The sequence below is a fragment of the Haliaeetus albicilla genome, chromosome 12, assembly GCF_947461875.1.
Source record: "Haliaeetus albicilla chromosome 12, bHalAlb1.1, whole genome shotgun sequence".
Taxonomy (NCBI): domain Eukaryota; kingdom Metazoa; phylum Chordata; class Aves; order Accipitriformes; family Accipitridae; genus Haliaeetus; species Haliaeetus albicilla.
In genome coordinates, this window is record NC_091494.1 from 40,149,000 (window position 1) to 40,175,835 (window position 26,836).

The following is a 26,836-nucleotide window of genomic DNA, read 5'->3' on the forward strand; positions in this document are numbered from 1 at the left end:
GCCCCCTACGTCCAGCCTCGGAGCAGGACGGGGAGGAGGGCAGGAGGCGCCTTGGATCTGGAGGACAGGTTTGGGGGCCAACCCCTAATTAAAACCTTTTGCACGAAGTTAAAAAAAAAAACAACCTCCATTCCGTGTCTGTTTAATATTTAACAGATGGGGAGGGAAGATGTGAACACAACTGCGGACGGAGTTTTGCTGATGTGCCAGTTACAATGCAATCAGATATTGTTTAATTAGCATGCAGAGCAAAAAACATGCCTTCGGATTATTTATTTAAAAAAAAAAAAAAAAAGAATATGGGGACCCACCCCGTTTATCTCCCTGAGATGAAAACTTTTCGCGAAGTTTTGACGCCTGGCGGTAACCTCCCGCCCTGCAGTCCTTCGGCCGGCCGAGGGGCAGAGGCAGCGAGGTTCCGCGGCGGCCCGCGGTGGGGTGCGCGGAGGGGCGCGGAGCGGCGCGGAAGGGAGCGCCTGCCCCTTTAAGGCGGCGGAGCGGCGGCTGCCGATCGCTTCCCTTTGATAAGGTCCTGGCAACTCCGTAACCGCTCCGCGATGCCGAGAGAAGGGGGCAAAAAAATTCAAAATCTCTCTCCCCCCTCCCCAATATAATTATTTTATTTCCTTCACGAATAGTGAACACCCCCCCACCGCCTCCCTGCCGGGGCAGAAGCGTCCCCCCCGCTCACCCCTCGCAGCGTGGATGCCCGGGGGCGGGAGAAGCGGGCGGGGCAGGAGGTGCTCCCCCCCTCTTCATCTTTTTTATATTTTTAAATTATTTTTGGGGGGGGGGGAAGCTCTTTTTTTGTGTGCCTACGAGCTCGGCGGGCGGCTCGAAGCCGCGCTACCTCCCTTACAGGACCGCTCCGCCGGCCTCCGCTTTGATGCGCGCAGCGCTGGCGGGGAGAGCCCAGGGGCGCGCGGGGGGGGGGAGGGAGGCGGGGAGGGGCGGGAGGACGGGAGGGAGGAGGAGGAGGAGGCGGGGGGAGGGCTCAGCGCTTTTGTATTTAAAATAAATAAAATAAATAACCAGGGGAGGGAGAGGAGGGAGGCGCGGATCGCAGTGGGCTCCTTCCCTCGCAGCGCCCCCCCCCCCCCCCCTTCCCTCCTTTCCCGATGCTCTCCGATGCGGTTGCACCGCCGGGGAGGAGAGGAGGAGGAGGAGGAGGAGGAGGAGGAAGGACAGCGGGGGGAGCGGGGCCAGCCTGCGCGCTGCCGGCGGCGGAGAGCGGCGGGGCCGCGGGCGCGCAGCGAGCTCCGGCTCCGCGGTGAGTGGGAACTTCGGGGGCAGCGGGCCGCGCTCCCGGCGGCTTTTTTTTTTTTTTTTTTTTTCCCCCTAAATACGGATTTTCAACCTCTTTAAACAATTTTTTTAATTTTTTTTTTTAAGATTTTTTTTTTTTTTTTTTTTTTTTTTTAAAATCCTGGTGTGCCCGCTCTGCGCGGGACCTCCGCGGGGGTCGGCTGTTGCACAGGGCTCGGAGGATCCAAGTAGCTCCGGACTTCCCCCCCCCCCCTTCCCCTCCTCTTCCTCCTCTTCCTCCCCCCCACCCCCCCAAGCTCCGACCTCTCTCCTCCCAGCCCGTCGCCATTTCTGGAGCAGGTTTTGATGATGATGATGATGATGATGATGATGATTTTGCACGCCGGTCCAGCTCCGGGAAGCCGGCTCGGCGCCACCCGGGGGCTACCCCCCTTCCCGACCCCCCCTCACCCCCCCTCGGGTGCTCCTTTCGATTTATTTTCCTCTTTCCAACGCTGGGTTTGATGATCCCCGGCTCCGGGGGGGGACACACACCTCCCCCCCCCCCCCCCCCCCAGCGGGCCCGGGATGCCCCGCTTCACCCAGGTACAGCCAACACCCCCCAGATATTTAAATTTTTTTTGGGGGGGGGGGGGTGTCACTTGCTCCAGCATCTTGCCGAGAAGCGCCCCAAAAAGCCCTTTACCCGAGGGGATGAGCCTGGGGGGGGGACACACACACCGCCCCCCCCCCCAGCCCTGAGGTGCTGCTGGAGGAGGGAGAGGGGAGATTGGGGCTGGGGGGGGCGAAATGGAAACCAGATGCCGGGGCAGGGACGCCCTGTGCTGCCGTGAGCTGTCGGGGGGGGGGGGACACAGCTCGCCCCCACCCCCAACCCCCCCCCACGGCCCGGCCCCGCTAAAAGTGCGCCGGGAGTTCAGCGGAGCGGATCTGATAGTCGCGATCGGGCTGGCGATAGAGCCGGGCTCCCTCTTGCCCTGCCTTTTTTTTTTTTCCTCTCTCTCTCTGTCTCCCTTTCTTTTTCTTTTTTTTTTTTTTTGAATGTGAAGAGTTGAAAAGCCTGTTTACTTTTTGTCTTTGATGTTGGGAGGATCTGGTTTTGATTAGATCAATACTCCTTTTTTCTCTCTCCCCCCCACCCCCTTTTTTTTTTTTTTTTTTTTTTTCCCTTTGCAGAGAGGAGGCTCAGAGGATCCCCTGCTGACTCCAGGCAGAGGAAGGCAGAGGCACAGGCAGCTCCTGGAGGAACTGGGAGCCCCTCTCCCCATCGGGCTCCGGAACCATGAGCAGCGCTGTGGTCCTCACCCACCTCCCAGACCCCAGCAGCAGCTTCAGGGAAGACGCCCCTCGACCCCCTGTCCCTGGGGAGGAAGGAGAAACACCATGCCCGCAACTCGCCAGCTCGTTTCTCCCCAAAAGCCAAAGCTTCAAGGCCATGCCGGTGCCTCCTGCCCCGCGGAGGAATGAGAACGGACTCGGGGAGCCGGAAGGCAGCGCATCTCCAGACTCCCCGCTGGCCAGATGGACCAAATCCTTGCATTCCTTGTTGGGAGATCAAGATGGTGCCTATCTTTTTCGGACCTTCCTGGAAAGGGAAAAATGTGTGGATACCTTAGACTTCTGGTTTGCCTGCAATGGCTTCAGGCAGATGGACCTTAAGGATACCAAAACTTTAAGAGTAGCCAAAGCTATATACAAAAGGTACATTGAGAACAACAGCATCGTCTCCAAGCAGCTCAAGCCTGCTACCAAGACCTACATAAGGGATAGCATCAAGAAGCAGCAGATAGATTCTATCATGTTTGATCAGGCACAGACTGAGATTCAGACCGTGATGGAGGAAAATGCTTACCAGATGTTTTTAACTTCTGATATATACCTCGAATATGTAAGGAGTGGAGGAGAGAATCCTGCTTACATGAACAGCAATGGACTGGGGAGCTTAAAAGTTGTCTGTGGCTATCTCCCGACCTTGAATGAAGAAGAGGAATGGAGCTGTGCAGACTTTAAAAACAAAATCTTGCCTTCGGTAGTTGGGCTATCCAGCAAGACGCTGAGGGTTACGGCGAACGTGAGAGCTACGGAAACGATCGAGAACGGCTACAGGTAAGGGAACCCCTGGAAACGGTGCTTTGTTTTAACTTGAAGGACTTGAGAGTGCTTTTCGGAAGGCTGGTGGCGTGGCGTGCTGGGGAGCGAGCAGGGAGTCAAGGGGAGGCTGGCCTTCCCGTGGAGCTGGGGGCACGGGCGCTTCCCCGCACCTCCAAGTGCTGGAATTTAGGGGGTGTTGCCTGGGTTTGGGGGTTTTTCCCCCTCCGTACGGAGAACGAGATACTGTGCTCTTAAGCCCCATTGGCTGTTTCGGTTCTCTTGCAGATCAAAAACTTCATAGCAACTATGTCCTCCGGACATACGTTAATTATTGGTTCGACTTTCAAACCTATTAAGAGCAGTAGTAGAGTGGATCATATAGACACATGAATAATGTAACCTACTAGTTCCCCAACTCCACCATCAACCAGTGTTTTAACTATGTTGGTTATGTGGGAAGCAATTGTGCGGTCACGCAGGAGGAAATGTGTGCGCTTGCTACATCAAACTCCACAACTTGCACAAAATCTGCTTTTATTTTGACTCCGCGTGTGTGATGTACAGCCTCTCCCATCGCGTTGGGTGTTGGTATCGTGTCAAAGCCGTTTAGGGTGGCTTTGAGCCAATGCATACAGGAGGATACTTAAAATTGAGTACTTAAGGTAATAGAGACGTTCCAGGTAGAGAGTAATAGTAGATCTCTGGTGCTCTCCTGTTGGCCGTGTGCTCAAAGTTAAACTCGTTAGGACGTGGTCGTGTCTCGTGGCAGCTCCGGGGGATGCGGGCAGCGGTGTGTGGTGGCGGGGTCTTCTCGTGCCCTTGTCTCGGGGTGCGTCCACCTTGCCGAACCCTTCTCTTTTGTTGGAAACCGTGGTGGCACGGCGGTGTGAGGGTGAAGAAAGTAAGAGCCATCTCCAGGGGAAGGGGGGGATGGGAAAGAGAGACTCCGATGAGCAAATGATGAGTTGTATAATCCTCTGAAAATGTATTCTTTCCTCTCCCCACCCTTGCCATAAATGTGGATTGTTGAATCAGGGCTGAGAGGAGAGGGCTCTGCTGGCAGATGGGAGCTCTCCTCTGCTGGCCCGCGAGGTTGGGCTTTGGTACGGTGAGTGTTTGACATCTCATTTACAGGAATTTTGAGAGGGTGTCTGTGATTCACGGACATCAAAGGGCATCAGGCTTCTCCTGGGGACGCTTTGCTGGAGCGCGCCCTCCTCTCCTGCCCTACGGAGAGCTTCCAGCTGTGCCGGGGCTTCCCGGTGCTGAGCCGCCGGGAGCTGGGAGGGTGCCCTTGTCTGGGAGGGTGCTGCAGAGCCAGAGACCTCTTCGGTCCTCTCCTTCTCCTGGAGGCCCTCCCTGCCGGCGGAGGGGTGATGGAGAGGGGTGATGGCCGTGGGCGCAGCCACCAGGAGGGATGCGCTTGGTCCCGGCGCGGCCTCTGGACCTCTCCTGCTGGGGGGCTGCGTGTGGTGTTGGGGGGGGGGGGGCACTGGCTGGCAGCTGGTCTGTGGAGGACTTGGGTTTTGGGATCCTCATCTCATGCCTGAATGTTGCTGTCTGGGCATCTGCTGTTCTCCAGAACTTGGTTTGAACTGCTGCCCTTCGCTCGCTTTCCAGGAGGGGGATGTTTGATGCTTTTATCTCCCAGCCTTTGTTGGTATTCAGTGCTGGAAGGGCTTGGCTGTAATGTTCTACCAGAGCTGCAGGCCCTGCTAAAAACCCACATGTGCCTTGTCCAGGAGAGCTCTCGCAGAAAGGTGGCTGCTTGCCTGATTAGTGCTGGGTTTTTTTCCTTTGCTGGTTTTTTTTTGCTTGCTTGCTTGCTTGCTTGCTTTCTTTCTTTTTTTTTTTGTCCGGGGATTAATGCAGCTTGCTCCTCACATGTCAGATCTACCCTCCTAGGACATTAGGTAGTGCATTTTGCTTTGATCACCTTCTGTTGAATTTCCAGGAGCTTTTGCTCTCCATGGGGCCAAGAGATCTCAATGCAAAGAGAGGGAGGTCAAGCTGAGATGCTTCTCAGTTCCTCCCTGAGCTATCCATTTGTGAAGCCACTTGTGTGTGCATGTGCGAGAAGCTGATGAGCATATGGATGGGTTATCTCCCATCACTCAGCATTTAGGATTCCGTTTAGGATTGGAGCTGAAGCTTGCACAAAGTCTTTTCTGGTGAGTGGCCAAACCACACCTCCCTCCTCGTGTGTGTGATGGAATTAAAGAATTTCTGCGTAGCGCGTTATGGTTTTGAAGCGCTGTGCAGGCTCTTGCCATTCGCTTCGGTGGGTTTCAATGGGATTATACCAGTGAAAGCCGGGAGCGCTGGGCTGAGCACACCTGATGGTGGGAGCAGAGCAATTTTGGGCCAGCCCGCTATTTGGATGGGAGTTCACCTGGAAATCCCAGGGCACGGAGTCACGGCCAAAACCATGGCAGACGGGAGACCGCAGAAACCGTACAAGTTGAAAGACTTTGTTTGGCCCCAGCATCAGTGATGGACAGGAACAGGAGAAGTCAAGTGAAAACACAGGGTTTGCACCTGGCTGCAAAACAGGCGCATGCATGCAAACTGCTGGTTGTATATTTGGAGCCCTAATACAGGGAATATTTTAAATGCAGAACCTCCCTCTTGTCCTTCAAAGCGACTCCCCTCCCCTGTAGGTTGTGGTTTGGTTAAAACTGGCCTCCCCACGCTGTGCTGGACCTGGCCCCATGCTCCAGGAATTCCAGCTATTATTTATACGCGCTTCTAAATTTATCACGCACGACTTTTGTGTACACAGAGAGCGCTTCTTCCTTTGCAGTGCTGCCGTGTAACGTGGTTTTGTTCGGTCCAAGGTGGACTCATCTGCCTCCCATTAAGCTCTAACATCAGTGGGCCTGGCCGTGCTTTGAGAAGGCTGGGGTTTGCAGATGGCCTTCTGCCGGCTCCCAGTGCTTCCTGGCCTTTGAAAGGACCCGCCGGTGGAGCTCCTTGTGTGTGAAGTTATTGGAACCAAGTTTGGCTTCAATTATCAAAGTAAATGATGCCATTGTAAAGCTATGCTTGAAGCGGTGTTCTACAATTAGAGCATGGAAGCTGTGATTAACGTACTTTTGTTAAAATATACCTTTGTTTTTCAGGTTTGTGCATGTGTGTTGTTTTCTGTTTTTGCTTTTGAACCCATGATTGCCCAGTGATGTTTGTCCCAAGAAAATAATGAGATTCAATTTTGCCTCAAAATGCTCCTGGTAGATTTTCTTCTCTCTCTGTAGAAATCTGTGGTTTGAACTGCCAGAGTGTTTCTATTTCTAAGAAGCAGAGTTTGACAATAAAAAAAGCCCCCATGCTCTGAAATTGCACCCTCATAACAGGGGATACAACCAAGAGCCCCTGAAATTTTCATGGCATTATAATACCTCTGATATGCCCATTGCCTAACATAGCATATAGAGAGTTACATGCTGTGTGTCATCGCATCAAGATAAGAATAGGCTGAGAAACATCAGACATTCTCCTTGAAGCTCCAGAGCAACTGCTACCTGACAGCTGAAAACACTTTGCATATTGAGTTTGGCGCTGGGGTGTGTGTTTGTGTGTGCAGCATCTGCGGCAGGAGACCACCGCTTTCCACTGGAATTTAAAACCCTCGCAGGCAACTTGATGCATCTGGGTGCAATTACTGTAGTAAGGTGGTCAAAAAAAAAAAAAAGAAAAAAATTAAACCTAGCAAAACAGCCCCCATTGGTTTTCTTAAAGGAAGTGGGGATTTCTGTGGGGCGGTGTGGTGGAGGTGGAGTGTGGGGGCTTACTTTAAAAATGTCAACTTTGGAGATTTTTTTTTTTTTTTTTTTTTTTGTCCATGAAGTGTTGGGAGGTGAATCGCTGCTGGAGTCCAGTACCGATGGGAAGATGAGTTAGTTCTGGCCACTTTCTCTAATTATATCTTTCCAAAGGCTGCGTTTGGACACACCTCCTCTCCCTGTGCCCTATTCATACGGACCCGCTGCCTCCGCCTCCACCCCAGCCTCTCCAGCAATCTGTCTGCTGGAAGAACGTGCCAAATCACCCCTCCTGGATGCAACCAGGGATGACACAGACACCTCCCAGCAAAAGGTGGTGGTCCTGTGCTGGGGAGCATCCTGCACCCCTCAGCCTTGTGGTCCTCAGATGTGCTCTCAGGACCTGAGATGGTTTCAAATCAAATTGTTGTAAAAGAGCTGCATCCCTAGACGGCCGCTCCAAAAGCCCACCAAGGTCCTAGGAGGGGTCGCTTGGACTGCACATCCCCCTGAATCGAAGTAGAAGGCTACATGGTTTTTAGAGGAACTTTTTTGTAGTAGTAGTAGTAGGATAACTTAGCTTTCACCCACATGTGGAATTAATTTATCTTTGAAGATTTAACTTCTTTCCTGTGGCATTCCTTACTATCTCTTTTTTCTTTTTTTTTTTCCCCCCTTCTTCCCATATATATATTTTTTAACATCTTGATCTCCCCATCAGAAATGCCTTGGCCTCCTTCGGAAAGGAATGCAGCCTCGGCTGGGTTGAATACCTGCCTGCAGCCAGCCCCGCGCCTCTCATACCAGAGAGGCCTATCTTCCCCACCATGCTTCCCTCTCCTTTTTTTTTTTTTTTTTTTTTTCTTTTCCCCTTTTTCTTTTTTAAACTTAAGCCTTTGTGGAGGCTCCTGTTTTCTTCGGTGCTGGCGGAGCAAGGAATGCGCGGGGTGCCTGGTTGTTTGTGAGGGATGGAGAGGACGTTGCTGCTTGCTTAAACCCAGCTGGTCCCCTCCAACCCCCCGTGGGGGCAGGGAGGTGGAAAGCCCATTAAAAAAAACCTGCCGAGCCTGCTGGCACATTCCTTAGGCCCCCAAGTCCTGGGTAAGTGGCCCTAATTATTAAAATCAGCAGTCCTTATCAGATGACAAGGCCTTTTGCTTTGATATACAAAGGCAGAAGCTTAACAACCCCATCTTTCCCTGGAAGAGGAACAAAATGTGCACCTTAACATGCGGCTTTCAAACCTCCCTGCATAATCCCCTTATCGCCTGCCGAAGAGATGTATATTGATCCTGGCTGGGAAGTTGGAGTAATGGGAGGTAGCGGGCAGGGGGATGCCCAGGTCCCCCCTGTGCGGTGACCCTGCCGGGGTGACCCCGCCACGCTCCGTCACAGCTCACGTCGCTGCCCATGAATTTTTCATGCGACCGCTCTTGGGTACTCAACTCAAACATCCAGGCTGGGCTTTGGGTTTGCTTCTCCGAGTGAAGCCAAAGGTGTCGGTAACCTACGCGCCCATTAACAACAACCTGCTGCTCCTGTCCTCACGTCCCCCATCCTTCTCTTCGCCACCCAACCCTCCGCACAAACCCACAAGTAGTAGGTTCTCCTAGAAACCGGGCATTTTTGTAATGCCAGGAAGATGGCACCCGTCTTTGGGAGGCCAAGCCTGAGACAGCAAATTCAAGCCCTGTCCATGCCTCCTCTGACGCGTGGTGGTCCTGCTCCAGGAGGTCCAGGCAGTTCTCTTGTTTCAGGCAACACAGATACCGTAACTTGTATTCCCGAAGGGGCCCTAACTCCTGTCTTCAGAGTAGACTCAAGCATTTATTAGCTGGTGCCTCAACGGCTTTCAATGGGACTTGAGCTATGAACTTCTTGATCTTTTGCCTGCTGCTGCCCAGAGCAAAACTCCTGCTGACCTCAGCAGTGCAGCATCAAGCTTTAAGGACCAAGTTTTTGAAGGTATCAAAGTATGTAGAGGTGCTTCCTAGGATTTTCTAAAGCGTGCTTCCAGTGTTGAAAGCAACATCTTTAAAGTTGGACTTAGAGTGTGTCCTGGTTGCTGCTGGTCTGAGCAATGGGTGGTTAGTTGCTTCTAAAGCAGTTGAGCAGCCAGTGTGCATGGTTTCCATGAGGAAAACGCTACCGTGAAACTTGTGTGCTTTTCTCTAGCCCAAGACTGGCTGGTAACTAGATTCCTGTTTTGCTTGTCCCTAGGTCCTTCAAGAGGAACGATCCCGTTAACCCCTACCATGTGAATTCTGGCTATGTTTTTGCCCCAGCAACCAGCGCGAACGATAGTGAAATATCTAGTGATGCCCTGACGGACGACTCCATGTCAATGACGGACAGCAGCGTGTAAGTATCTTGTGTTGGCTGGGTCCTTTGGGGATGTGCCATCTGTGGATCAGCTGCACCGATGCACCGTTGGGGCTTACGGGAGTGATGGCTCCAGGGTCATCACCCAGCTTCTGCTCGCCGTTGACTGGGGGCTGCCGAAACCGAGGTGCGCGCCCGAACCGAGGGGTGTAGCAAGGCATGGTAGCCTCGCTCTTCGTGCAGTCGCCGGAGGTATCGGATGGAGTAAAATAATGCATCCCTCTATTGCCGTTTTGCAACTGCAGCTGAGCAAACATGTTTTCCCCTATGCTAATGGTGCTGCCTGACTAACCCAAGGAGCGTATCTCCCTGAGCCTTTGTCTTAAGGCCAGGCTTCCTTAACTAGTTATCAGTCATCAAAGAGGAGGAGATTACTTCCTGTAGGAAGTACTTTCTGTAATTAAGGTTCCTCATTAATGTCAGAACGTACATTAAGAGGGCCAGTGACCTGAAGGGGCAAATAGCTGCTCATCTAGTGTGGCTGGGGCAGTCTTCAAAGAGCCATTTGAATGGAGCCGCATGGATCAGGTCTGGGTGTTTCAGGAGCGTAGGGATGAGAGATGATGCCGTAGCTGAGCCCAGGGACTGCAGGATCTGTCTTTTCCTCCTGGCTCTGCTGAGAAGTGTGCAACTGGCAGCAAGTTGGTTGACCATTCTTCCTCAGTTTGCTTTCCCCAGCAGGAGAGAAATGGTGCTTTTGTGTCTGGGGGTAGAAGAGACAGTAAGACTCACTTAGTGCTCCTAAGGACCATTTTCAACTGGGCAGAAGGCAGATGTTACCGTTTGTGTTTCATGATCTTCACTTAAGTACAAGTGCTCTAGAAAGGGCCACCCTGTAAACAGAGTGCTGCATTCCCGGTCTTCGTCTCATAGGTGAAGCTTCCCCAGTGTCTCTGCCAGACATGGCCAGTGGTTACTCTGTACTCCTTGGAGAGGTTTGCATGCTGGGTTTTTAAAGTCAACGTGCGTGATGATGCACAACGGAAAACAGGATTTACCAAAAATCCTTGATGGGTAAACAAAAGCTTGCTTTTTTTAATGCACATGTGTGTTTTGAACTGATATTATGGAAAAAAATAGTTTGTTGTCCCACCAGATTCCCTTATTGAACAATATTGGCATTAAATAAAAGAGCTGAATCATAGGGTGACTTCTTTATTTCTTCTTACTGGCTCTGGTTGTATGTGATCATGTGTCAACAGAGCATTCATTGGGTTAGTCATTTCTGGACCAGTGTAGGGTCACTTGGGATTCACAGGGCTAGGATTATACCCTCTCTTCACAGCAATGCCAATTGTGGGCCTTATACAGATGAGAGCACTGAGTGAGAAATAAAGTGCATGGTGGATGAAAGGCTTAACTGAATCGCTTTCAGCCCATTGTTAGTCCAGGGGAGCTTAGCGGGGATGAGAGGGCAGCAGCCCGCTTTGAAATTTGCTTGAACAAGTGAATAGGAGCTCCCCATAAAGCAGCGCGTGAAAGGAGCCTGCCTGTTTTTTCCTGCCATAACAATAGCCCGCGCAGGCTGTGAGAGTTTGGGGAAGCTTGGCTGATTAAACTGCCCGCAGCTCCAGGTTGGGGGGCGGCGGGGAGGGCTGGGGAGGGGAGCGGGATGGCAGAGGTTGGAGGAATATTTCCTGCTGCAGAGCCCGTCCCCTGGGCATCCCCGGAGCCACGCTCTGTCCGCGGGGCCGGGAGCAGGCGGGCACGCCGGGATCTTGGATGGTTTTGGAAGTGGGAGAGGTAAATTGGCAGTTTGGGAGGCTGGGCTTAAAGTTAAGGCTGATGTAAAACTTCCTTTGCAGAGGCGAAGGGCTGCTGCCAAGATTGCAGTAAAACATGTGGGATTTGCAGCCTCTCCTGGCACCTGGCTCTGCTGGTTGCTGAAGATGCTGTGAACGTGTTTGGGGCACAAACCCGCCGTGCTTTCACAGGCTGAGCCCGGGTGCTCTTCTGCCTGCGAGGTTTTACCCCCCTTTAACAGAGGACCTGGGTTTATTCTGTTTCGTCAGTGTGAATGCAAATTAGTTCTTTTGGCTTATATTGGTATCAACTGAAGAGGAAAAACTTGTTCTCGAAAAGTCTGTCAGACATAGCAGTAAAGTGAGGTTGGTTTGTATTTTTTTTTTTTTTTTAAATAAATCTAAATCTGAACTATGCTGGAATTAGGAGAGGTCTCCAAATAGTGCACAATCTGCCTTTTTTATTTTATTATAGATGTTAGGGATCAGTCTGTCTGTATATATTTTGTAATAGCCACAAAGCATCATGCAAATTTGTATTTCCATTTCTTGATTGGGGGGGAGAGGATAGGGGATTTTTTTTTTATTTGCTTATATCTTATTTATGGATTTACTTTGGACACAGGGGAATGCTGCTGAGCAAACTTCAAATATTACCTTATCTTACAAACCAGGCTTTTGATGTTGGCAAGATCAGAGGCTTGTTTCAGAGCCGTTGCCAAATGAAGATGGGAGTGAATGCATATGCGCATGAGTCTGATATTTCAAAGCAGCAGTAAAACTACATTCAGGTTAGGTCAGGCACATCTGAGTCAAAAGGCTAAGATAATTGGCTCAGCTTAAATGGCAGCTGACTGGGTAGAAGACTTCAAACTAGTGTTTCCCCCAGAAACAGATTGGCTTAGCCCCAGCCTGGTTAGCTGAAATGTTTATAATTAAACTCTACTATTTAGTGCCTAAACTCTGTAGCTCTTCAGCCCGCAGCTTTTAGTAGCCAAGAAAGTGAGTGCAAATGTTTGCTGCTGGAGCAAGGGGAGAGGTGGCACCTGGAGAGCTGGGGTTAACCCTTCTCCTGCCCCAAAACCTCTGGCCAAGCTCAGCCTTTTCGTTTCAAAGGTACTTTCTCCTCGGCTGGCGGGTCTGTTTCAGCATCAGGGTTCCCCCCACACCCCCGTATCTCTTGCAGTACTGACCTTGGCTCCCTCTCCATCCGTCTGTCCCTCCTGCAGTCGGGGATCACCCGCTGGTCACCCCTTCAACCCCGGCGTTGCCCATTTCTCCCCTGTTTTATATGGAAGGCCTAGGTTTGGCGAGCACTCATCAAAGTGGCTGTAAAAGTCCCTCCCCAGTCCCCAGGCTGACTTTCCTGAGCTCCTCCACAGCTTTCCCATCCCAGTGAAATACCTCTTTTTCTTTTTCTTTTTTTTAATCTTTTTTTTAACTCTGCACATTGTTACAAGTTGTAAAACTCTTCTGACAAGGCAGGGCTGTAGAAGCAGGGAGCAGGAGGTTTGATGTGGGGCTCTGTGGTGCAATCGGAGGAATTTTAGGGGAAAAGAGCGGCTTTCCTACCACCCTGAATGAGGGCAAGTCTTAAATAAAGTGAGGAGCTGTGCTGTTGGGTCAGCGTTGCTTTTCCTCCTCTTTTTCGAGCCGCTCTTCATGGGCATGGCATGAGTCCCTGCTCCGTAGCCTGTCCCAGGACTGTCCCTTTGGGCAGAGACGGACCCCCAGAGCTGGGAGCATGGGGACACCCCACAAGGAGATGTCCTCCCAGCTCGGTGGCCACAGCAGAGGGGTTGGGGATGGCATCTCCGCCTTGCAGACCTGGAGAGAGGTGGGGAGCACAGGAGGGCTGGGGGGCTCGCTGGTGTCCCTTGGTCATGTCCTTGGGTACCTTGTGTTGAATGCACAGACCTTCAGCTGCTTCCCTGCTCTTCCCCATCTGGCCTCTTGGACTGCCATTTACAGAGGACACCTCCTCTTTAATTGAATATGTTAACGGGATTAGTCCTGTATGTATGTATGCGTGTAACGTGCTCAGGCTGGCATTTTTACTTACCTTTAAAATGCCTATTTTACTTGTTATTCCCTATATTGAAGGTTTTCCCTAAGAGACCCTTATCTCAGTAAGCCTCACTGAACAAATCCTTCTCTGAAGGTACAGATGATTTGGTTTTCACCTTAGATTTGCTTTTCCCTCATCCTCCCCCAAAGCTAAGCCATGTCATGTGCCCAAAGCCCTGTTGCCACATGGGTTCGTGGAGCAGAAGTGCTCGGTGGCCACCAGCGGCTGCGGTTGGTGGCCGTGGCCGGCTGTGATGGCTGGTGCGTGCTGGGCTGCTTCCCCAGAAAGCGCTCTAGAGCCCTGTGTTGTACAAGGGGGACGTTAGGACAATTAGTTCCTTCCACTTGTAACGTAACGTGTGTTCGTGGACCGTGTCTAGAGGAGGCTTATCTTGTGGCATCAAAGACTTCCTTTGCGGTCCCAGCGTGCTCTCTTTTATTATAAAGATTTTTCCAATTTTATTAAGGTGACATTGTTCCAATCTTTCACTCCAAGCTTTGCAGCCTAATCTTGCTCATTAGGACAATTTAATGGCAACTGAGCGCTTTGGCCAAGATCTTCACGAAGGCCTGCGATAGCGTGCTTCAAACCTTGAGCGTGGAGCAATGGCATCTAATCATCCTCCTCGAGGGAAGGGACTTGGCGTCTCCGGGAAGGTGTTCCCTCATGCCTCATCTCCGGCTATGTGTCCAAAACACGTTGATGTGTGTCCACCACCACCGTGGCCACAGGAGGTGGCACGCAAGGATGCCGTGCCGCGTTGGCTTCTCCGGCAGCGGCGTGGGGCCGACCGCTGTCTGCTCGGCTGCCGCCGCTCCTCCTTGGGCAGGAGCTATTTTCTCCACTCAGGAGATGAGTCAGGTGTGGGGGCAGGTGGATGAAAGGGACGGGACCGGAGATCAAGGTTATTCAGCCAGTCTGAGGGAAGGGGTGGAATTAGACATTCAGGATCTCCAGGCATGCTCTTTCCGGCTGTCCCCACTGTCTGTAGAAGGCCCTTTAATCCTAACTGAGGTAATTTTTTGTGTGGCCAGATGAAAAAACCCTGCGTTGCCTCAAGCGGGCTGTGCAGGGGGCCGTTCCCACCGGGTGCTCCTCGCCTGGTCTCTGCTCATGGCTTCTTGGCCGTAGGCTGGCGTGGCCAAGGGGAGCAACGTCGTGCCCGGAGGGTACGGCCCGGCTTTGCTCATGCCTCGCGGTGGCCTGCCTGTGCCGGCCAGCCTCGGGGCAGGAGAAACATCTCGGATCTTAAGTAGGGCTAGAGATGGGGAGCAGCCTTCTGGTGGCCATCCATCTTCAGCCTCTTCCTTCTTGCTTCCACTGCGCCAACGGTCCATGGGGTGTTTCAGACCTTGAGGAGACCTGTAGTCTTAGAGAGTGTAATTCGGTGGTGAAAAAGCAACAAAAACAAAGGGTAGAAGCAGAAACCTAGCATTCGAAGGGCCTTTCTGTAAGGTGCCTCAGAAGTGAAGAGGATGGGGTCTTTCAGCGTGTTTCCATACGGAGCGGCCTTCAGCTCGCTTTTCAGCTTTTGCTTAATTACTGCACCTCCACGTAGATGGTGACACAGGCACTTCCCAAGCCCCCAGATGTTTGAGGCTTCAGGTGACGTCCAGAGGGCTCAGCACCTCTGGGAATGTGGGCCTGTGGCTTGCCTGGGTGGTTTCAGAGGTGATGATGGAGAAGCGTCTTGGTGAGAGCCCCGACTGACGGTGACCTCTCTTCTGTGTGCAGAGATGGGATCCCCCCATACAGAATTGGGAGCAAGAAGCAGCTCCAGCGGGAAATGCATCGGAGCGTCAAGGCCAACGGTCAAGTTTCTCTACCTCATTTTCCGGTAAGTTCAGGTGGGAGCTGGCAGGGGCCGGGTTGGCCCTGGGAAGCGGTGGGACTGGGAACGGGCACACGTGGAGGGAAGGGAGCAGGGGAGGTTTCCATCCCTACGTGATGCCAGAGAAGAGTTGCTGCTTGGTGTTGGGCCGGAGCCACGTGCTCTCAGCATCCTCCCCAAAACCTGCTTGTGTATGGTCACGTTTTGGTCCTTCCCTGAAAACCAGGTGTTAATTAGGGCTTTTTAATGGCACTGAATTTGCCCTCCTGGTCTAAATCCAAGCAGAGATGCCCTGGTTGGGTCTAAGTGAGAGCCTTGGCTCCAGCCACCGCCCTGACACCTTCGCCAGGGCTTGGCCTCGCGCATCGCCAGCGGCCTTCAGAAGCAAACCGTCTGTAAGCCGGCGGGAAGCAGGATCTCCCGAAAGAGAGACATTTGCAGCAGATGCGTGCCTTGCTTTGAGGGGATCCGATTCGCGGCGTTGCTGTGCTCTCAAAAATTAACAACTCGCTGACTTGCTAATTCAGTTGACTTGCAGACTCCCGATTCCTGCAGTGAATAAACTGTTTACACAGACAAGTATAAACTTATCTTGTCTTGAGATTAATATGCTAAAATTCCTCTTTCTGCTGTCTTAAGCAGCGAGAAATCATAGATGATATTTCTGGTGGAAGGGGGGGGGTGGTTTATGCGGTTTTTCTTTTTGGTATTTTTTTTTTTCCCCTTCCTCCCTAAAGAAAGTTCTATAGCCTGAGCTTGTAAATTAGATTATTTTGTCCCAGGGCGTGCAAATCGACTTTCTCTGTAAGGCAGTGCTTTGATCAGGGACTGAATAGAGCCAGCTTGTGTAAGAGTGACAATTTCCAGCAGAGTGGCCTTTTTCTACCCTCACATCATTTCTGGAGCTAAGTGGTTGCCGGAGAGAGGCCCCACCTCATCTGGTGGGTAGTATGTGAAAGAGTTGGCAGTTCAGCTTTCTGCTTTCAGGGGGAAAAAAAAAAAAAAAGGAGGGAGAGAGAGGGAGAGTGGGGGCAAGGAGTGGGGTGCGTGGGGGTGGCAGGAGGGAGGGCAGAGTCGGGTGGGTGGTTTCTTTTTCCTCTTTTTTTTTTTTTCCTCCCCTTTTCCTGCCATGTTTGCTTCTTTTGGCAGAAATTCGCGTTTTGCCTTTTTATATTCTGCACTTGATTTGGAGATGTTCCCTTTTTCCCTTGATAGATCTGCTTGAGGCAGCCAAGCTCAGCAGTGTAGCACTGCTAGCCTGCAGCAGCTTTCTTCATTTTCTGTACAAAGAGATGGGGGGGGGGGGAGAGATCTAGGACACTGTTGAGACAACACTACCTCAAAGGTGCCCAGTGTGTAGCCAGGAAATAAATTACCAGCACTTCTCTGATCTGCAACCGTTTGACTTCTTTTTTTTTTTTTTTTTCTTTTTTTTTCTCTTTTCCCTTTTTCTCCCCATCTTATTTTTTTTAATTTCCAACTCCTTTCTGTTTATACTCACTTTATTCCTTGAGTTAAAGTCTCTCCCTCCCACCTCAGAGGTTTTTTTTTTTTTTTTTTTTTTTTTTTTTGATGTTTGACAACAGTCTTTGAAGATTTTCTACTTCAGAGTAGCTACTGATGGGCTGGTTGTACTACAGAGAGAACAAGCGGGGTTCCTCAGAGTGCGACCAACTGCTCCTGCCGAAGGCAAACGCTGGTGGGGAGGATGTCACTCCATGAGGCCACAGCACTAGCTCATAAAAATCCAGAGCAGACCATGCCTAGTTGCGGTCGTCTTTTCATCCAAACATGGAGACACAACAAGCGTAGCGGGCCCGGCGATGCCGCTCCGGCTAAGCGCCCGCGTCCCGCACCGCCCGCTAAACATGCCTTGTGCCTTCTGTCCCCGCTCCTTGTAGAGGACCCACCGTCTTCCCAAGGAGATGACCCCGGTGGAGCCGGCTGCCTTCGCCGCGGAGCTCATTTCCCGGCTGGAGAAGCTGAAGCAGGAGCAGGAAACCATGGACAGTCTGGAGGAGAGGCTGCAGCAAATCAAGGAGGTAGGAGGATTAACCCTCCCCGGGCCGGGCAGAGCTCGCTGCTTGCCGCCCAGGTCGGGGGGGGTGAGGAGGGGGCCGAATCCTGCTCACGGGGAGGAACGCGTTTCGATCGCGCTGCGGTTCACGAGCCCGCGGGGAGGACATCCCAGTGCGTGCCTGGCTGGCTCCTCGTCCTCTTGCATTTATTCCTCGCCATCGCTTGGCCGGCAGGACGAGGAGAAGGAGGGCTCGGAGCTCCCCGCCAGCCTGCAGAGCAGTCGGGAGATGGCGAACCCCCAGCATCCCCAGCACCCGCTCTCGCTCCTGCCCTCCGGCAGCTACGAGGAGGACCCCCAGGCCATCCTGGACGAGCATCTCTCTCGCGTGCTGAAGACCCCCGGCTGCCAGTCGCCCGGCATGGGCCGACACAGCCCCCGCGCCCGCTCCCCCGACCGCCTGCCGATGGGCAAGCTGCAGCCCGGCGCGGCCTCGCCGGCCTCCTGCGCCCTGGTGGGTAAGGGATTCGTCACCAAGCAGACCACCAAGCACGTCCACCACCACTACATCCACCACCACACCGTGCCCAAGACGAAGGAGCAGATCGAAGCGGAGGCGGCTCAGCGGGTCCAGTGCTGCTGCCCGGCGGGCAGCGACTACTACTGCTACCCCAAGTGCAAGGGCCACACGAAAAGCACGGACCCCCCTCTCCCTCCCCTGGAACCCTTTGGGTAAGTCACGAGCATCTCGCTCCGTTGCACCCACCCCAAACCATCACCCCATCATCCCCCCCCGCGATGGGGCTGACTGGGACAGCCCCGGGGCAGCGCAGGGGGCTGACGGTGGGCTCGTGTCCTCTTCTCGCCATCAGCAGGACGGGGACGCTGCCGAAGAGGCTGGGCAGAGGAGCGGAGAGCATCGTCCTGCCGGCCGGGGACGGGGGGCTGCCCGGCCCCAGTGGGGTGCAGCTACCAGGGGGCGAGGCGGACCGGGCGCAGAACGTCTGGCAGTGGATGCTGGAGAGCGAGAGGCAAAATAAGCACAAGCCCCATAGGTAAATACGCAGCTGTCTACAGCAATATCGCTCCCGGTAAATATTTATATATTACATGGGCTGTCTATTTTTACAATCGCTAAAAACAAATGAGACTCTTTGCTCCTCCGGTTTAATATAAAAGCTGTTCCGCAGAACCAGAAAAACCACAAAAATGTCATGTTTTTGGCAATAAACCTCCTTTCATGTTATGACAGACTTTTGAGAGGGAGCGAGCAGAATAGGAGCTGCTATTAAAGTCATATTTTCCAGCTTTTCTAACCCGACTTCTTCCCCTCCCCAAGCACACAAAGCACAAAGAAGGCCTACAGCTCCGACTTCGCCAAGGGGGCCCCCGGCCGCCACCACCCGTGGGGGACGGGCAGCCACCCGCGTGGGGTGCAGCCTGCCCACCCCTTCGTCCAGGACCCCGCCATGCCCCCCCTCACCCCACCCAACACCCTGGCGCAGCTGGAGGAAGCGTGTCGCCGGCTCGCCGAGGTCTCCAAGCCGCAGAAGCAACGGTAAAGAGCCGTGGGAGGGATGGTGAGGGTCCCGCGGTGGGGTTTGGGGGAGCGGCGGGGGGTCGGAGAGGTTTGCTGGGTGCCGGTTGTGCTCGTCTTCAGCCAACGCTTGGGTTGACGGAGGGCAAGGCGGTGGGTTGACGCTGACGGCGTCCTCCCCGTCGAGGGAGAGGGGCAGCCGTGGGGGCCGATCCGTGGGGACGCGTGACGGCACGGCTTGGCCGAGCCCCAAGGATGAGCCTCCTTATTCCGACCCCACCCTACCCCGGCGCAAATAGTTTGAGTCCTAGACTATTACTTCCACTCTTTTGATGGCTGTAATTTGCCCATTTTTCCTCTGGGACGGACTCCAGCTACATACCAAGTGGAGAATTGGACTGGTTATCGTTCATTTGGGTATGGAAGGATAAATTAGCCCACAGCATTTTTAATTCTTCCTTTGATTGTTTACAACATGTGAGGGTTGATACAAAGAGCGAACTTAATGACCCACAGGAGACTTCAATTAAGAAGACTGTATTTCAACAATTTTTTTAAAAAGTTTTTTTTCTTTTTTTTTTTTTCCCCCCCTTCTTCCCCACTTGCCCTCCCCCTCTCCACTTCAGATGTTCAACCTCAAATCAGCAGAGGGATCGAAACCACTCCGCTGCCATTCAGGGGGGAAACACCCCTTTCTGCAATGCAAGTCTAACGACAGAAGAGTGAGTATTGCACACACAGAAAAGGATTGGGAAATATATGTATATAATAATTATATTTTCATTAAATGGATTCCGCTTTGAAAAGAGAGGAAATTCTTATATCTGAAATTTCGTCTTTCAAACATTCTTCTTAAAGAAAGAACAAAACATTTTCAAATCTTGTCTCTGGCTCTTTTTAACTTGCATTCCTGTAAAGTGGACAAAGATTGGATTAGTCTAATTACAGGATGGTTCTTTTAACAAGAAATCTGCTACAGAGAGGTCTAAAATGGCCTAAATAATTAAAGTTTTCTTTCTTACCCTCTTCATCTTAAGCAATGAGTAATGTTTGAAGTCCAGACTGAGCCACCTGACTAGAGCCTTTCATTTTTAATTGGTTGACCTTAAGTCCACCAGCTGTCTTTGCTAGCAGCTTTTTTTCTGAAGCCACTCTACAAAGACTTAGAACAAATTAGGAAGACTAAATTACTGCGGACTAACACTTTGTGACCTTTTGACATGCCAAGTGTACATTGCCTCAGAAGCAGTTGTAGATTTGGCTGCATGGTATTCACTAGAGCGTTGCCATTTTGCTGGGTAATATTGTTTTAATTATTCTTTAAGAAGGGTTTCTTAGTGCAAATGACAAGATCCAGTTAATTTTATCCTCACCGGGAAAAATAAGATTACCTGTGTACTTCAGGTGAATAATCTGGCGGTGGTTTTGCTTTGTTAGCTGTTGGTGGTTGCAGGTGGTTTTGTGCATGAGAAGAAAGCTTGGCAGATGCTTCATGTGAAGGCAGATGAAACGAGCCTTTTAAAATCAGAGGTGTACAATGCTGGGGCTCGCTAGGTAGAGGTTGGTAGCCCATGGTGACCTCTATGCACGCTCACCTGGCCCACGGTGCTGCTCTCATGCTTCCCAAGCATCTAACCTCCATCCCTCGGTTCTCCCATCCATAAAATGGTACGAGGTCTCTGCTGCCCAGGACTGGCCACTTTGCGATGCCACGATTCCCACCATCACAGCGAGCAGGAGCTGTTGTGGGAGCCCGGCAAAGGGCTGTGCAAACGCACCATGACAAATTCAGGGCAAGTACAGGAATATCTGACTTTTCAGGTCACACCCAGGGTATTTCTGACCAGCATTACGTGTGGCAGAAACACTGCTGGATTGAGTGCGGTGAAACGGCCTGTTCTCAAATGGAAAAATAGAGGGGGTTTTGTGTGTTTTCTGTTTTTCAGTCACAAAGAGCCAAAGAAACTGCCAGTTGTTCACACCTCTCAGTCAAGTGAGTTGGTTGTCACTTATTTTTTTTGCGGAGAAGAAATTCCCTACCGGAGGATGTTAAAGGCCCAGAGCCTGACACTTGGGCACTTTAAAGAACAGCTGAGCAAAAAGGGAAATTACAGGTAAGAATCTGTGATATGTTTGTTCTCTTTAGTATATTTTAATAGGTCAAAAGAATTGGCAGATATTTGGCAGGTCTACCCGCAATGACACGTTTACCTCACTTCCCAGAGGCTGTAGATCTTGCTTTCTTCTCGCTCAAACCAAGAGCAACTTGGGGATGGAGAAAGGGGCCCTGAGCTGCAGCTTGGTTGGGGGGGCCACCTCCTCTCCATCTCCCTCCCCAGCTTCCTCCCCCAGTTGCATAAGGATGCAGGCGTCATGCTCCAACCCTTCTCCAAAAAGCTTGAATATGAGCAAAAGCTAGGATGGCCTTGCGGTGAAGGCATGGAGCGGTGGGGTTCGGTTTCCAAACCGAACCTCCTGCTTTGCCTACTCATTTAATTTTTTTCTTTTTTTTTTTTTTTTTTGCAATGGTGTGGCCGTAAATGGGGTCAGTGAAAGGTTTGGATGTTGTATCTAAGTGGACATGTAGCTGAGATGCAGAAAAGTCGCTTTTCATTAGGGAAAAAAACCTCTGCCCTGCAGGGAAAGCTCCATCAGCGATACAGAGTTCCTCCTCAGAAACACCAACAAACCCTGCCTGTCTGGTTTCCAGAGCCCAGCTCCCAGTTTAACCAGTTTGCTTCTTCTCCTGCTCTTCTAGTTCCCATGGCAGTAGCTTCATGTTGGCTGTTTTCGCTGTACTTTCCCAGCGGATCTGGGCACTAGTGGGATCATCCGTTGGCCACTTCTCCTGCAGGGTGAGCAGGAGAGGGCTGTTCCAGCTTTAAGTTTTGAATTTGCGTTGAGTTTGGTGGGGCTTCAAAGAGCCAGAAGGCCTTTCCTGTAACAGTCAGCATCTGATATAACCTCCAGACGGTCATCTGGGTTTGGTACAAGGACTTTCCAGCTGGTGTTCCATCACTGGCCTGTCTCTAGCTTTGGAAAGTCCACCTGTGCAGATCAGAAGTAGGTCACCCAAGGGTGCTCTGAGCCTGGGGGATACCGAGCTGGGTCTGTCTGTGGCTGTTGCACACTGGGGCTGAAATAATGCCAATCTTTCCCCAAAACCATCTTTGCAGCCCGCCCAGCTGCCATCAGATGGCAGCAACCTGCAAGTACACCCAACCTGGACAACCTCCAGGAGAGGTTCCTGGGCTTCTTGCACCGTTGTGCCGTTTTCCAGCCCCTAAAACCTCTCCTGGCCCGCTGTGCTCCTCTGCTGGCTGCTGCAGGCTCATGCCCTCCTTGCAGACCAGTTTCCCTGGCCTCACCACTGGTCTGCCACTGCTCCAGTGGCTGTGTAGTTGTCCCCCCCCATCCCGCCAAAAAAAAATCCTTTTTTGTGTTTGTTTGTTTTCTGTGACATTTTTTGTGTGATGCCCGAGTGCAGGAATAGGCTACTAAAACCTCTGTGGCCCAAAAGCCCCTCCAGGTGCAATTATTTCTGCCTTGTCAGACTGTAATTACTTTAGAAAATGTTTTTAAGTGACTGACAAGGATGAAACAGCGTTTTGCTTAGATCTCACCCCTTTACACCTGGGTAAAGACAATACAGAAATTTATAAAAGGAACTTGGGTACGTGCCCAGTATTTTATCTTGCACAGACACAAGGTGAAACTAATTACACAAATGTGTGTACCTCCAGGGAATCATTTTGATCTAAGCTTTGACTTTTGGCTGGACTTTGAGTGAAACTGTGGGTGACCTTCAGGGAAGAGGTCCGCAGTGCCCGGAGTAGCGTGTGTGTTACGGGGAGGCACTAACTAGGCTGCTTTGGTCACATCTGGCATTGATTTCTTTTTAAGGCACATTTAATAAGCATGTCTTTGAAGCCGTTGCCTTTCATTTAATGCACAAAGACATGCAGAAATGCTCCGCTCTCCAAATTCTTTATTGATTGGATCAGTTTGCGAGGCGGGTACCTCGGGCTCCCATGATGCCAGAGCTGCACGGCCGGCCCCGCCGTGGGGCAGCTGCCGGGAAATCGCCGCTTTGCTTTCCTTCCTCCCCCTCCACCCCCCCCCCAAAAAAAAGGAGGAATTAAGCAGTGATTTAATACTGATGGCGTTAACAAAAAACAAACATACATGCACAAAAAAACTGGGTGGTGTCGGGTAATCTGAAGATGGCAGCGGTTCAAAACAGAGCTGTAACGCCAGGCCTGGCCGCCTCGATTGGTGCCAGATGTCCCAAAAAATAAAAAAAAAAAAAAAAATTAGAAAAAAGAGCAAAGCTTGCCACATAAAATATGTTTCAATGGAAAGCCCATTTCTGAGCAAATAAGAGCGGAGTGACTTGTTTGAAGATGTTGTGGGGGAGGATTTTTTTTGCTTTGCCTCCTTTTTTTATTTTTTTTTTTTCCCCTTTTCTCTGTGAAATAAGGTTGTAATTATGTAAAAGGTCATAGCGTGTTTTCTCAAATAAAAATTTTGTAAACACAGCCAGCGCTTGGGCTTGTGGAGGAAGTTATTGGGAAGAGCGGCTGTTATCTGGAGAGGGGCGGAGAAGGGGAAAGGGAAGAGAAAGTTCTTTGTAATTCATTCAAACTTTCCTTGGGTTTTTTTGGTTTTGTTTCAAGGCTGCTGGCCTGGGGAATTGTGGCCTTGACCTGCAGCATGAAAGTTGGTGGGAGTTGGGCCATTGACTTCAATGAGTGCAGGCTCTGAAGGACTTAAATAAGATGTTTTTCCTTGCTGAGCCATTAAAGAAGCAACATGTGTCAATTCAGCTTGGACTGACTTTACAAAAATAAATCCTAACCATACCTTGACTAAATGGAGCTGGTTTCAGCTCTTTGACTAAAAAGCCAGCTTTTATCCCCCTACCAAAATAATTTTAGTGTACCCTAAAAATAAATAGATTTGCAGGCTGTTGTTACGGAGTATTTTAAAAATGTGGAATAGAACAGTCACTAAAAAAAATAAAAACCCAAACAAATTCTAAGGCCCTGCCATGGCTCTTTCAGTTTTAATAGTAAAACTGAGCTTAATTTGATCTCCTTTCCCATCCTAAAAAAATAACAACTGCAGACCCCTTTCCCCCAACAAACATCTGCCAACCCCAGTTGTCTGGAAACTACAGGGGAGGGGTGTGGGAGGGGTTAATTGTTTTATATTTTTCTTTGTAATCCATCTGATGAAGGTCTTGCCATCCCTGGCGATCAGATGGCAAAGCACTTTTCCAAGGGAGCAGGCATGTCCGAGGAGGTGTGCGGCGGCAGACGGACAGGCTCCCTAAATGCTACCCCTCTGAATGGAAGCCCTTCATTTGTGCATATGCAATTAAGCAGCCTTAGAAGGAAGAAAGCTCCAAACGGGATAAAAGGAACCTTTAATCAAGAAGCTGAACGGTCTAATTCAGGATAATAGAGGGGTCCTTACTGTTTGACACAGGAGGGGTGGGGGTGCTTTTTGTCTCTGGGAGCGTTGGCTTCATGATCTAACGACCCGGAGCAAAAGAGCAGGAATGCAGGACACTGCTACTTGACCTCCCTGTGTCACGTCCCGCAGGCTGGACCAGGGCTGCTCTGACTGCTAGGAAGCGTCGGGAAACAAATACAGGAGTTTCTGTCACTGAAAATGGATATGTGAATTAGGCATTTGGTTGTTTCGAATGTGAGGCTCCCGGGTTGGTTGTGTTTTTTTTCAGGAGGAGTACTGCAGAGTTTCAGCTTTTTGCATTGCAGGAAGCTGGGATGGTTTTCTTTTAATCCATCCGTATGCCTAAAAAGCCTCTCCTTTTAATAACAGTTGCTAATTTTAATGTTGGGCTTCAGCTTTGAAACAAGAAAACACATGAAAGGAAGAAGGTGGGGAGAGAGGGGAACCTTAAGAATGCTTTGCTTTGAAATTCTATTTATTTATTTTTTAAATAAGATATTTGACTAGAAATCTTTCTAATTTTCTTTACGGCTGAGGATAGCCGCTGCCAACGCATATAATTTACTCACTGTAGAAGCTGTTGTCACCGCTGAGGAGCGTGCACAGCCCTGCTCCCTCCGTCCCATCGCCGTCCCTGCAGCCCCGGGGATGCTTTCATGTTGCTGGACCTGAGCAGCCCTGAGGTTTTCCTGGCCATGCTGGGCGCTGGAGGAGCATCCTAGGAGGGAGAGATTGGAAATGTTGTGGTTAAAAGAACTGCCAAAGCATCCTTTGCTTTACCTTTTGATTTTTAACTGTGTTTTAATTCTCCTTACCACAGATACTACTTCAAAAAAGCAAGCGACGAGTTTGACTGCGGTGCGGTGTTTGAAGAGATTTGGGAAGACGAAACCATCCTGCCGATGTACGAAGGAAGGATTCTTGGGAAAGTAGAAAGGATCGATTGATGGCATCTGTGTTTCTTAAGAAAAGTTAAGCTAGAAAAGTCTTTGGACACACAACAGTAGTGATGACAAGGAAAGTAAAAAAAAAAAAACAAACAAACAAACTCTGAAGGAAAGTTTTGAACCAATGAAGAAAAAAAGTGAAGTCTATGAAGACTTTGCTGAATTAGCCTTAGAGGAAAAAAAATGGCATTTATTATTCATGAGTTGGGTACTGAGATGATAAAACCCCTGAACTATTTATTAAAAACATGACCACTGTTGGCTATTGGAGATGCAGACCGTGTTTGAGAGACTTCCATACATAATATATGATTTCCTGGGGATCTGAAATGTATGGACTAAGAGAAACTGTGTATAGCTTACCTTAACAGTAATCCTTATTGATATTTATTGAACAGTCTGTTTTCCCTTAAGTCCAGTTTTTGGATATGCTGCTTTAACAATGGAGAAGAGAGGGGCTGGGAAGTGGGGTGTTGGGAGGAAGTATTATTTTATTTTTTTATATCGTTCCCACTATCTAAAATTTAGGAGTTTGGCTATGAGCGCATTTGTGATTTTTTTTTTTTTTTAAGGGAGAGGAGGGAAGGAGTGACATGCCCCATATTTCTCCAAGTGAAGATAAAACTTTTCTAAAGAAATAATAATAAAAGCCGAAATAAAAATACTGTCCTACCATTCATCTAGAGACCGGTGCATTTTAATCTATGCTGCTCTAATTTGAAATAAAGGTCTTAAGCGTTAAATATGTTAGATGCAATATAAGAACAGCAACTTGTTATTTTGTCCATGGATTTCTGCGGTGTGAGGTTTTTGCTTTGCTGCTGTCAGTGGTGAGGGTACCATGTGGTGGCCAGTGCCCCTCTCGGTCGAGGCAAGGTAGAGCAAATCCCTGAGCCTGGGAGAGCTGTAGAAGAAGCCATCCAGTCCCCGTTTCCATACTTAGCACACCAAAAGGACACGCTGCAAAAGCCAGGTTAAAAAAAAAAGTATGTATTCCACATAGCTAGCTAATTTTTTTAGCCATTCTACTTCAATGTTAGCACAACTTGTATTTCAACGATGTGTAACTACGCTGGGGCATATTTTCAGATTGGTGTGGAGCGCGTGATTCGTTGTGTGGTGGTTTTTGGTTTGGTTTTTTTTGGGTTTTTTTTTTTTTTGCCTTACCTTCACAACACCCATGTGAGCCCGTGGGAGATGTGGGCGAAGGCTCTCTGCAACCCTTGGCAGAGCTTCGTGTGTGCGTGTGCGTGGGTGTTGGGACAGAGCGACCCTTTCCCGAGAAACACCTTGCATTTCTACAGTTGGGTTTTGTGTTGATTAAGTTAATCTGTGCATTCTGTTTGCCATTGCTACTTTGTATAAGTCTGTATATATTGTAGAAAATGTATGGTGAAAATATTAATACACTATCTCTAGTGTTTTTAAAATTTAATCAGTACAGTACCTGTGCCTGCATGGTGTTACGAGACCATGCGTCGCCCTATATTCAGGGTTCAAGCTTTCCCTTGTTTGTTTAAGGGGTTTATGTATAAATATATTTTATGCCTTTTATTACAAGTCCTGTACTCATGACTTTTGCCATGGCATTTTGTTCTACTTATACTGTAAATTATGCATTATAAAGAGTTTCATTTAAAAAAAAATTACTTGGTACAATAATTATTGTAATTAAGAGATGTAGCCTTTATTAAAATTTTATATTTTTCAAATTAA

The 26,836-nt window shown here is 50.1% G+C and overlaps 1 protein-coding gene across 3 annotated transcripts; it reads left to right on the forward strand.

Annotated features, from left to right (window-relative positions):
• The first annotated feature begins 1,126 nt into the window (after positions 1-1,126).
• Positions 1,127-26,836, forward strand: AXIN2 (axin 2). Of its 3 annotated transcripts, none has more exons than XM_069799347.1 (11): positions 1,127-1,270; positions 2,443-3,372; positions 9,339-9,479; positions 15,045-15,147; positions 17,043-17,183; positions 17,394-17,890; positions 18,031-18,213; positions 18,498-18,716; positions 19,322-19,417; positions 20,642-20,809; positions 24,994-26,836. In XM_069799347.1, exons 2-11 carry the CDS (start codon positions 2,549-2,551, stop codon positions 25,118-25,120), a joined length of 2,499 nt encoding a protein of 832 aa, XP_069655448.1. In that variant the 5' UTR covers positions 1,127-1,270; positions 2,443-2,548; the 3' UTR covers positions 25,121-26,836. The 3 variants fall into 3 exon arrangements, with proteins under 3 accessions (XP_069655448.1, XP_069655451.1, XP_069655450.1); XM_069799350.1 differs by having other exon boundaries at positions 18,034-18,213; XM_069799349.1 differs by lacking the exon at positions 1,127-1,270 and adding an exon at positions 1,588-1,851.